At 41.5% G+C, this 12,766-nt stretch overlaps 1 protein-coding gene across 3 annotated transcripts in view; it reads left to right on the forward strand.

The window, feature by feature from the left end:
• Nucleotides 1–6,616, forward strand: part of LOC103180720 (sodium/potassium transporting ATPase interacting 3) — a 203,915-nt gene extending 197,299 nt beyond the window's left edge. For all 3 annotated transcript variants that reach the window (XM_007896729.2, XM_007896731.2, XM_007896730.2), the window contains one exon: nucleotides 5,196–6,616. In XM_007896729.2, the coding sequence (XP_007894920.1) occupies nucleotides 5,196–5,205 (10 nt within the window). In that variant the 3' untranslated portion in view covers nucleotides 5,206–6,616. The remainder of the gene's footprint in view (nucleotides 1–5,195) is intronic.
• The last annotated feature ends 6,150 nt before the right edge of the window (nucleotides 6,617–12,766 follow it).

Genomic DNA, 12,766 nt, shown 5'->3' on the forward strand with positions numbered 1-12,766 from the left:
CCCAAACTTTGGCTCCCAGCCAACTGATTTGAAGGGTTTATATAAATGTAAATCCAATATTACAGCAGCAAAGCAAGAGCGGAATTTGCCGCAAACGCCCGCTCCGCTACAAACCCAGTAAAAAAAAACTTGTTTTAGGCCCTGGGTCTCTCACTTTTTTAATCTGTCATCACTGTGGGTGGGGGCAGCTCCGGACGTGCATGCACTGTGTGGCGCTAGCGGGGAATGGGCTTCACTCAGAGACCTTGTGTTTGTCTGTGTGTGTCTCTGTGTTTGTGAGTGTCTATGTGTCTCTCTCTCTCTCTATGTGTTTGTGAGTGTCTGTGTGAGTGTGTGTCTCTCTATGTGTTTGTGAGTGTCTGTGTGTGAGGATGTCTCTCTATGTATTTGAGAGTGTCTCTGTAAGTGTCTGTGTATATCTCTCTCTACGTGTTTGTGAATGTCTCTATGTGAGTGTGTCTCTCTTTCTGTGTGTTTCTGAGTGTGTGTGTGAGTGTCTTTTCTTTATATGTATTTGTCAGTCTCTCTATGTGAGTCTGTCTTTCGCCTCTGTATGTGTGTATGTTTGTGAATGTCCTTGCATGAGTGTGTCTGTGTGTCTCCTCTATATGTATGTGTTTGTGAGTGTGTCTGTGTGTGTCTCTTTTGTGTGTGTGTTTACGAGGTCTCTGTGTGATTGTCTGTGTTTCTCCTATCTGTGTGTGTGTCTCTCTCTGAGAATGTGTGTCACTCTGAGCGTGTGTGTTTTCTCTGTGTCTGTGAGTGTCTCTCTCTCTGTTTGTCTGTGTGTCTCTCTCTGGGTCTCTGTTTCTGTATCTGTGTGCAGTGCTGCCCCCCCCGAAAGGCACAAGATAGTGAGCTCCTGTAGCCTCCCTTGGGTCCACTCCGCCACTCCCCCCCCCCCCCCAAAAAACGGTTGTCCAGTTTTTGTTAATGAAGCAATTAATATTTTTTCTGCAACAATCTAATACATATTATTTCCTCATTTTTAGGTTTTATCAATAACGTGAAAAAATGCAATAAAATGTACCTCAATAGCATCAATCATCCGCCCACAATTGTCAAATCTCCGTGCAATTTTTGGCAAATATTTCTGCACTTTTCTATTGGCCCGGCTTATCACATCTTCGAGACATCTCAAAGCACTTCACAGAATATAATGTAAAGTTATAGACTGTATATTTTGTGGACTTTCACTGCTGTGCATTGTGAACCACAAAATAATAGTTTACTCAGTGATCATTTTGACCCAAGTTGGATTACAATATAATTTACACTTATATAATGCCTTTCATATCAGGAGGATATGCCAAAGCGCTTGACAATTCTGTTTTGGGCACTGGATTAGGCAAAATTCTAAATAAGAGATTGTCTTGAAATGAAATTGAGGAGTTAAAGATAAATATTTTATGTACATAACAAATCAGTAACTCATCTAATTGACTCTGTTGTGACTCGGCGACTCCAGATGAAAAAGAATCATACAATAATAAGAATACTTTCATTACCATGACAAAACCTCTCAAAGCACTTTATACAGTGAGTTGATTTAAAGCGTAGTGACCTTTGTTATACAAATATGCCTGCTAATTTGGACTAGAAAACATCTTCTAAACAGGACTTAGATGAATGATCAATTAATCTGCTTTATGGTGTATTTGGTTGAGGAGAAATTTTCAATGTTCTGAACACTGGTAGATCTCCCTGTTCTTCATATAATACTGCTATTGGACTTTTAATATCCAGGTCTTGGTTTTTGCGTTTGAAGGGTGAAACCACTGACAATGCAGAGCTCCATCTGGTGTGTCAGCCATGTTGTAAAACCAAGCTCTGATGTGTGATTCAAACCCACTGCCTTCTGATCTAGAGGTGAGAGTGTTACCAATGTAAGCCAAATAGGCATTCAATCTCAACTCCGTGCAGCCTGTTTGCTCTGTATTGATGAGCCTATGCAGAAACAGCACTTCGGTAACTGAAAAATGCAATAACACTATGAGACAAGTATCCCTATTGCAAATACCCTGGAACCACACTGCTGGGTTGCTATGAGTTTCCTTCAGTAAACCTTTAACTCCAGCTAGAAGGCACTACGCTAATGATTAGGTGTAAAAATAGCAGGAATCTTAGATGCCCCCAAATACTAGGACAATTTCAGTTTCAGTCTCTGACATGATAAGTCACTGATGCTACTGATGAATTTTGGATTGGATAGTTGCTTCCCATTGGGGAAGCAGGCTTTCCATTACTGCATCTGAACCAAAGCTTTTGGAATCTTGGCAGGAGAAGAGATAGTAATTCAAAGTCACTGGCTTTTGACAGTATTCACACAACTGTCTTGCAAGCTGTTTAGAAGCTTGGAGACTTGCAAATGGCTTTGTAACGTTAAAAGATTCCTGATGCAAACCTACATAAAGTAAGGAATTAATTTTAGTTTTTTGTAAGGCTTTTCATTTAAATCATTACGTTGAATGGGTGTGTATTTGAAGCAAGCAATGTGAGGTTTGATTGACATGTTTTCTAGAGCAAATACTACTAACAGTGTGACTCTATTTTCCTTTATGCAGCCACATATTTCCATCTTTCAGTCGCTTTATCAGCATGTAATGCCCAATGACGGCACAGTCTGCATTACAGAACTGGTTGCATTGCTACGGTGTTATTCTTTGCCAGCTGGTACATGTAGCCACCTTGGTGCTAGATGTGTGTNAAAAAAAGTGTTAGAAGTATATCTGTTGTTAAAGTGGGTAAAGTTACCAGCAAGTGGAGAATAATACAATTTACCGTTCATGCAATCTTTAACTCACAGATTCACTTTGGCAAATGAAGTACGACAGTTCCAGCTTTTGTACTGGTTTCACCAACATCACCTATGACTGCTACTTCTTGTCTGACTTTGAATAAATAACGTGGTTCGATTCAGTTAATGTTTGGGGTGAAAAATGCAATGTTTCATATAGGAATCTGGTATAAAACATTGTCCTTCCCTATCCATTCCAATGCCTGTTTGCGGTTGTTAATATCCCCTCCTCCCCCGCCCCCTTCTCTGGCTTTGGCATACTGATTTGGTTGAAGTTGGCTGCTTTGGTACTTTGCTACCGCTAAGAAGGCCTGATTTTTTTCAGTTTTGGAGCCAAAGTTTGAGTGCTAACGCCTGAGTTACTTTATTCTCAGACGCAGTAAAGCCATGAGGAGGAATACTGAGTGCTGCAATCTTCGAACCCAACAGTTGTTCCTTATGTGGAACATGTCCCCATGTCCCTATGTTCCCTATTCTAAAGGATAGAGATATGGGGATAGGGCAGGTAAATGGAATTAGGTTAGAAGATCAGCCATGATCATATTAAATGGCAGGGCAGACTCGAGGGGCCGAATGGCCTACTCCTGCTCCTACCTCTTATAGTCTTATGGTCTTATGTGGGTGGGGGCAGAAGAGTTCACATTCACCACCAGTCTTTGGGAACGGATAAAAATGCAAAATTTTATACCATATTCAATAATTGTTCACCCACAAAAATTACATGCAGACAGTGCACTTTACAGTATAGCCTGTGAAGCATTTGGACTTATATATCCTTGCATTTGAATATAGCGCCTTATCACGTCTTCTAGACAACAACAGCAAAATTACATTTGTATAGCGGGTTTCACATCGGGAGGATGTCCCAAGGCGCTGGACAGTTCGAGTTTTGGACCCGAGCTGGGGGTCGGGATTGGGGAGGGTGGAGGACAGGAGGGGAAGCAGTGTGATCAAAAGGATGGTTGAAGAGGAGTGTCTTGAGATGGGTCTTGAAGGAGGCAAGGGAGGGAGCGACGCGGAGGACTGCGGGATGGAGTTTTAGAGGGTACGGGCAGATTGGTAGAAGACCCACCCACCAATGGTGGGGCGGACGAGGTAGGGGACATCAGTAGTGTCAGTGACTTGTCATATCAGAGACAGAAACTGAAATTATCCTAGTATTTGGGGGCAGAGAGGCAGAAGGCCCGCCTGCCAATGGTGGGGGTGGGGGGCGAGGCGGGCGATGTTGCGGAGGTTGGGGAAGGCAGAGCGGGTTATGGAAGGATGCGGGGTAGAGGGTTGAGGGTCAAACAAGATAACAAAGTTCTGGAATGGCTTAGCAAGACGGAGTGTGCATTCGTGGATGGTGATGCTGTCAGCGCCTGAGATGAGGAGGCACTGACAGGAGCCAATCAGGAGGGTCTCGGTCTTGTTGATGTTCAACTGAAGAAAGTTAGCTTTCATCCAGGACTTGATGTCTGACAAACATTCTGTCAGGACAGCAGTGGTCCTGGAGTCAAGGGTGGAGGCAGAGAGATAGAGTTGGGTGTCATCCGCTTACATGTGGAAGTTGACCTCATGTCTACAGATGATGTCACCAAGAGGGAGCACATAGATATTGAAGGAGAGGGGACCAAGGACAGAGCCCTGAGGAACACCACACGAGACGTCTCAAATAGACATGTCGAGGAGCTTCACAGAATATTCTGTGAAGTGAATTGACTGTGTTTTGTGGGCGAAAGACAGCAGCCAGTTGTGCACAGCAGTGTCCCTTAAACAGTGTGGATTAAGTGATCAAATTATTATTATTATTTGTTTTTTGAATGAAAAGCGAGCTGCCATCCTCCTGATGTGAAAGATGCTCCACCAAATATAAGGATTCTCGTTATTATTGTTGTGAAACGTTGCATTCTTTACCTGTTGTGTATTAACATTTGGAACCTCATGACATTTTCTTCCTTTATCTTTCACCACTCAATATTTTACCTCTGGCAAGGAGCATTACTTGCCCAATGGTTCCTTCTATGTTCTCCACCTTTGCTACTCATAGGGAGGGTGTCTCGTCTCTTGGGTGGTTTGCTGAGATGGAGGATTTTAATGGCAACTCCACAATCTATTTATCTGTGGCACAAGGCATTAATGATTTTGGTAGATCTGAAATGTTCTGAGGCAGGCATACCCACCAGCCCAGCTCACTATCTGTTTTGCTCTCCAGACAATGGTGGCAAGCATTTCCAGCAATCCAATGTTTGCTCGCACTCAGAGGGCGAAGATTCAACTCCAGGCCTTATCGAAGGCCTACAACACTCTTATGGATGAATTTAGAGAGTCACAGCCAAGTCAAGAGGGAGTAAAATGTTTTAACATTAGCAGTGAAATCTAAGAGTACTACTTAAATATATTGTTTTCTCTTACTCAGGTCGAAGTAAATGACAGCAGCACATGATCACGGATGGATGGGGCAACAGGAGAAGGAGAGATACTTCGAACTACAGTTCAAAGAGAAAACATTCTATCTGATATCAGACGTGGGCATATACTCCCACATCACAATTCATTTTTGACCAAATCTCAAGTCAAGGCCTAATTTTTTGCAGCCGTCCCTTCTGAACAATGGTTACTGACTGTTCCTTGTGCTTTTCTGTACAATAATGGTATCTTGTATGGAGCGTGTAGTGTAAAGTATGTACACTGTAGCAAACTTGCAGTGAATTCACTGTAGTCAAGTGATTTGTTTCAGGTATAAACCCAACGAGGAACACAATTATATTACTGGACTTGTTCTCAGAGGGAATCAATACCTCTGACAGTACCAATTCATCTTTTAAGGCATTTAAATGGGTCAGTTTTCAACATGTACAAAAATACTTTTTTATGGATTTATGAAGTATTAATTCTTATCACATTTGTAAGATAATGTAGCATCCCAGTATTTTGTAGTCTTGTGAAGGTTACAGACATTTTAGGTGCACCATGTCTTTTAGGCCATTCTACAGATTATAGATTAGCTGTGAGAGAAAGAGAGAGAGAGAGGGAGAGAGAACAGATTCTCATTTTTGCTGTGTCCTACTGAGTTTTTTTGGGGAAAAGAAATCTTCTCCTGGTAATCTGTGGAGTGGTGCATGATTGTTATACCCCAGCTCTTTGTTTCGCCCGACACAATCCTACCGATTTAGAAGGCATTTGGCAGATTTGAGCATTCATCCAACATATTGTCCAACACAGCTAAAACAGTCTGTATTTAGAACTGAGAAATCACCAGGGCAATAATGCAGACTTGTTTTTGTATTTTAGATTGGGGGCAATTTCGTAAAGAAAAAAAAACGAAATAGGAAAAGTGTCTCGGATTGGAAACAGAGTGATAGATACAGGGTTTGTGGATATTTCCTCCCCCCCATTCCTCCATGGATACATCTTTGGTATGTTAGGGAAAAGTTCTGAAATCGGATGAGGTCTGGTTCATGGATTGAGCATACTTCTTCAAAACGGGTTGTGTTTCCATTTGGGAAGAGCTCCAGAGAATCTATTTTCTGCTTTGCAAATAAACATCACAAACAGGTTGGAGCAGAAAGTTCCACCTCTCTTAGCTGTTGCTGAGCATTTCCCTGAGAGCAATGCCTGCACCAAAAAGCATCAGTAGCTTCAGCTTTTATGAGTACCACTAAAAGCAATCTGCTGGTTCCAGATCGTAACACTGTTCAGATTTCTTTAGTTTCCAAAAAGGCCTTAGACTCTGCTGAGTTTCTGCTGGAAGCAAGTGTGTGTGTGTGTGTTACTAATGCAGCCGATGTGCATTGCGTGTTTCAATGGTAGCCTCTAGGTTCTGGATCTCTGGTTGTGGTGAATTGATGGGTAAAGCACATTTTTGCATAACTTTTTTTAAACAAAATCTTGTACATATATGCACATTCTTATGTGTATTGAGAGTGTTATTGATAGAAACGCGATAAAACAATTTTTACTTACCTAGAAAGCCTGGGTATCATGTAAAAATCAGTATCAATGGCAAATACTTCATGTCAGTTTAAAATGATTAAATTGTACATTGTATAACAAGCAATGGTCTCTGAATTACACACACTACACTTAGTCTTTAAGATCTTAATATTTACACTTTGGAACTCCATCCCACAGTCCCCTCACTTCACTTCCAGCCTTGCCTCCTTCAAGGCCGGTCTCAAGACCCTCCTCTTTGATCGTGCCTTCAGTTGCCCTCCCACCTCTCTGCTTTCCATCACCCCTAACTCTTCATTGATGTAGAACTTTACCATGTTGTTGAGCTTCACAGCTTTCACTATAATGAGTAATTATTGTATTTTGTGGATGAAAGCAGCGACCAATTTGAGCACAGCAACGACCCACAAACAGCCATGAAGTGAAAGATCAATTTTGGCTGAGGGATTGTTGGCCAGGATACCAGGAGAACGTAGGAACAGGGACCATTCCCTTTGAGCCTGTTCCGCCATTTAATTAGATCATGGCTAATCTGTACCTCAACAAATCTATCAACTCCAATTTTCCGCTTTCTCCCCATATCCCTTAATACCCTGACCTACCAAAAATCTATCAATCTCACTCTTAAAGGTGTGGATGGATCTAGCTGAAGGTGTGGATGAATCCATTCGAAAAGCGAAGAGAAACTCCCTTCGCCTTTCGAATGGTACCATGGGATCTTGATGTCCACCTGAACAAGGCGACAAGACCTCAGTTTCACGTATCATTCAAAGGACATCACCTGCAACAATGCAGGACCCCGTTCCCCCCAGACATTGAAGAGTCAGCCTGAACTGTGACTTTCTAGGGGTGGGAAAGCGATCAGCATCAGGAACCTCCCTCCCAACTGATAACCTCCTTCCCTCCTCCCCTCTTCCCCAGCCTAGAGGTCCTAATATCAATTGTACTGTTCCATCACTAACTTGGAGATTGACAATGATTTATAAACACAACCACTGGGTCCTGTTCAGGAATGAGTAAAGGCACCTACAGTTGTTAGTGCAAAGTGCCCCCTCGTGTCGCTTCGAGTAGTTTTGTAGTGCAACTTTCTTTTCAGTGCTTTTTCTCGGGAAATAAGTTGAAAAGGGAAGTGTAAACTGAGTAACAAAGAAACGTCTATTTCAAGTAGAAAACAAAGACATCTTTTGAAATCTCTTACAGATCTGTTCATTGTACAGTAATATCTATAAATATAACCAAAGAATAATAATCCTTTCATTTGATATAGCGCCCTATCGTGTTGTGGAAACATTTCAAAACACTTCACAGAATTTATTATAAACTTTAGTGACTGTTTTTATAGATGAACATGGCAGCCAATTTGCACACAGCAATTTCCAACAATGACCAATGACCTAAGAGGAGAAAATACTGGACTAAACCACCATCGATTGGACTGATTTCAAGATCCTTGCATTCATAAGCAAATCACTTCATGTCCTGGCACCACACTAATCTCTAAGCTCCTTACACCCCACTCCTCTATCCATCCCCATTGCTCAGCTGCTCATCCTTCATCCCCTCCACGATTCCACCATCAGCAGCTGTGGTTTCAGACACTATGCTCTGAGTCTCTGTCTCTACCTTAATCCTGCCACCTTGCCCCCTCCTTTCCCACCTTCAGATCACACTCGAAGACATTCCTCTTCGACCGTGCCTATGTCACCTATGCCACCTCCTCTCTCTCTAGCTCAGCATCATGGTCCCCCACGTTTAAGTGCTCCGAGATGCTACCACACATGAAGGGCGCTACATAAATGCACATTGTTGTTGCCATTGCCCTCTCACTCTGAACTACGGTAAAACATGTACCATGCTCAGACACAGGAGGGCATATGAGAGCTCCTCTCTGATCCCCATTTTTGCTCCTACAGTGTGTGTGTGTGTGTGTGTGTAGGCGGTAAGAGAGTAATGATTCAATCTTTATTCTTATTAAGATTATTAGAAAGCTGCAGTTCTCTGTAATACTCCTCAGAGCGATTTATAATAATAATAATCCTTGCATTTGATATAGCGCTTTTCACGTCGGGAGGACGTCCCAAAGCGCTTCACAGAACACACTGTAAGGTGAATTGACTGTATATTTGTGGGCGAACGCGGCAGCCAATTGCGCACAGCAATGTCCCACAAACAGTCGTAGATTGAAAATGACCAATTTAATTATTGTTTTTAGTTTTGGAGGGATTATTATTAGGCGTGTGGAGTAAGGAAACTTGCCCAAGGTTTCGCCCTGCCTGGAATTGAACTCAGGTCTCTCACTTGCAAAGCGAGTGCTCTAACCACTGAGCTACAGGACTCCACTTTACATCTTATACCACATGCAACTGGTCACCGCTACTCAGAAAAGTCTAAAGGACTGTTTCTCGCAGCCTTCCTGGCCTCGACAATGGGACAGACATGATTTTTTTTGTTGCGTGACTCCGTGAAAGGGAACAAATGAGAACATGTTGCTAAATTAGCCACAAATACAGCAGCACTATCCAGCCAAGTGTGATTTGGCAGCGTTTAAAGAGAGAATTGTGCTCCTGACATGAAAGGCACTATACAAATGTAATTTGTTGTTGTCTTGTGCCGTGGTTTTATTATTACGACAACATCCTTATGATGAACCAGATGAGACTCTGATATGGAATCTAAATGCTATTCTTAAATGCGCCTGCCCCCTTGGGGAGGGTTGGAAGAGGAAGATGGGAGGAGGAGGGTTGTCAAGAGAGGAGAGCGGAGTAGGTGGGGGTGGTGATGAGCGAGCATATAGGCTCACTTGTAAGCCAAATTTCATATTTCACAGCTTCACACTAAATAGTGTATTTATACCAAAAGTGTTATGTGCCAAATGTGGTACAGTAACAGCAAATTTGATTCTGATTCAAATATATTTGTGCCTTGGGTGTTGTAAGAAAAGAGGGCGCTTTAAGAACTCCCATGTAGAATGCAATTGAAAAGGTTAATGAATACCGAGCTTTATCCGGTCTTGAATAAAGTGTAAGTGAAGGCATGTGGAAGCCACAAAATATGCACAACATTTAGGTAGCTGTCCAATAATAGTAATAATAATAATAATCCTTGCATTTAATATAGCCCCTTTTATGGATAAAATGTGGCAGCCAGTTGCGCACAACATAGCCATGGAATGAGTGACCAATTTTATTTCAAGATTGTTGTCCAAGACAATAAGAGAAAATCCCTTCTCTTTTCAAATTGTGCCATGGGACCTGTAACGTCCACCTGAACAGGCAGATTTGGACGGGAACTCGGTTTAACGTATCATCCAAAGGACAGCACCTCCAACAATGCTACACACCCCCAGCACTGGAGTATCATCTTATAATGTTACTATTTCTAGTTGTGAGCAGACAATCCATCAGAAAAACGTTACTTTGCTTGTGAAATTCCCTCCTCTGTACACAATTCACCTAATAATTCACTGAAGTTACTCCATTTGTTATGCTCATTCTTTCTGTGCTTCTTAAATAATGAAAGGAACACTCATATTATCACTTTTGCATTATTTTTCCTAAATCTGTCCACCTATGTACCCTGCACTCATTTAGTTCCTTTAGGGATGGTTTTGATAAGGTAAATACATAGTTTAACAAAGTGACGAGTCAGTATCGGAAGTCACAAGGTAGTATAAATGTACAATTACACTAACATATCTGAAAGAGAGTTTAGGAGGAACTTCTTTACTCACTGTGGTTGAAGCAAAACACATCAACGCATTAAGCGGAAACGTAATGCATACATGTAAGAACAGGGAATAGAAGGATATGGGGAGACACTAGGGAGACAGAATTAGGAGGGTTGGAGGCTCATGTAAAGTATAAACATTGACATGGATTAGTTGGGCTCAACAGCCTGTTTCTGTGCTGAAGATTCTATGCAATTCCATTTAATTCTAGTTTGAAGAAAGCATAAATTGAGGATCATCGCCATAAGAAAATGAAAAAATTAGAATATATTTTTGCACGGAGATTTGCTCAAATGCTGGACCATAAATGGGTGTTTTAGCCAAATCCTTAACAACATTTTAAAGAGAATTGGATACTTACTTGAGAAAATCAATATTAAAGGGTACTGTGAAAGAGCAGGGGAATTGAAACAGATGGCACTAGTGGGGAAGTTTTGCTTGCACCAGGCATGATGGACTGAATGGCCTCCTTCTGTGCTGTGAACTTCTGATGCACTTCAGTTATGCTAAATAGCCTTCCTTCTCTTGCCTCTCTTATGCTTTGTGCAGCATCTTGAAAATTCCATTTAAATTAGACATCAAAGGCAGCTATTGCCCCAACAAAGATATATAGTATTTTGATAAACTCTTAAAAGAGCTAGTTCACATTTTGATCTCTGTGGTTTTTTGACACATTAAGCGTTCCCATTGTTAGCTCACAGCCTCACACTAAAACCAGCTCCACGAGGTACGCAAAGGGGCTGTCAATCATATTTGACGCAGGCTTTGCTGGTGCTATGAAATCCTCCCAACATGAAAGCACTGTATCAAATGCAAGGATTATTATATCATAAAGCCTTCCACTCAGGTGCCTTCCTGGAATGTGGTCAAACATTGCCTCGCCAAACAGTTCAGGAAACAACCCAGTTCACACCAGAGAATATTTTGGATAACTGACAGTGTATTAATGATAATATTATACTGAATTAAATGATACTAATTCAAGTTGATAACTGCTACAGTGAAATAATTTGACATGCAGGGCATGCTGAGGCAAACAGCTAGTTTGGTTAACTGGTCGATTTAGATAAGTGGCATGTAGATAAATGTCTTCTGATTGTATTTTGTGCTGATAGAGATTCAGATGAGCACTGGAACAAATGATTAAAACGTGCTGGTTTTGAAGCCCAGATAAAGTGCCATGATAAAGGGATTACAGTTTCCATCCTTGCATATATTATGCAAATAGGAGACCAAAAAAGAATATAGAATGAAAAGCTCGTATTTCCATATTGCCTTATCACATCAAAACACCTGAATGCAGTTTTCAGTAATTCTTCAAGTGTGGTGACTATTTTTGCAAGCAATCCTGCACTTTGCACACGGCAAGGCCTCACAAAACAGCCATGAGATGAATGACCAATTTAAGTGCAGAATTGTTAGCCAAGACATCTGGTGAAACTCCTCCCTCTTTCCGAATCGTATCATGGAATCTTTAATGCCCATCTCAGGACAGGCAGATTGGATTTCAATTAAATATCACATCCAAAAGAATACAGCGCTGCAATACTGCATCGGAATGTCAGCCTGGATTATGAACTCAAGTCGTGATGTGGATCTTAAAACCCACAATTTTAATAATAAACTTCATTTCTGCAGTCCTTATAATCTGCTCCCTTCCCACATCCCCCAATTCTGACAAAAAGTCATTGACAATGTTAACTAATTTTCCTTTCTCCATAGATGCTGCCTGACTTGCTGAGTGTTCCCAGTGACTTCTGTTTATATTTCAGATTTCCAGCGTCTGTAGAATTTTGCCCCTTTCCTTTGTTTTTGATGTAGCTTATTTACTATAGAGTGCAGTAAATGTATTTTGAGGGCAAACGTGGTAATTAATTTGCAAAGTCCCACAAATAGCCCTGCCAGCACTTCCTGTCACTCCCCTCCCGTACCAACTTCTCAGGTTGGACTCCCACTCAGTCTTTGTGAAGCACTTTGGAACATTCTTCCTACATAAAAGCCACTTCATAAGTGTTAATTGATGTTTTGATGTTAATACCCTTCAGTTTGCAGCCAAGATAGAAAAAAAAATTATCATGCTGTCTGTCTATCCAGAAACCCGTGCTGCAAAGTGTGCATGCATTGGAGCGTCAGGTGAACAATGGGGTCAAACGTGGCTTGATATGTCCTGTTAATGAACAGCCTGCTAACACTGACTGTCAAGGATCACATAAGAATAATAGCAACTTGGACTGATCCAATTTAAAGGCACCGAAGGTTGACAAAAATCTTGAGAATAATCCTCCAGTTTAAGGAATCGGGAGTGAAGA

The sequence above is a fragment of the Callorhinchus milii genome, unplaced genomic scaffold, assembly GCF_018977255.1.
Source record: "Callorhinchus milii isolate IMCB2004 unplaced genomic scaffold, IMCB_Cmil_1.0 Scaffold2, whole genome shotgun sequence".
NCBI lineage: Eukaryota > Metazoa > Chordata > Chondrichthyes > Chimaeriformes > Callorhinchidae > Callorhinchus > Callorhinchus milii.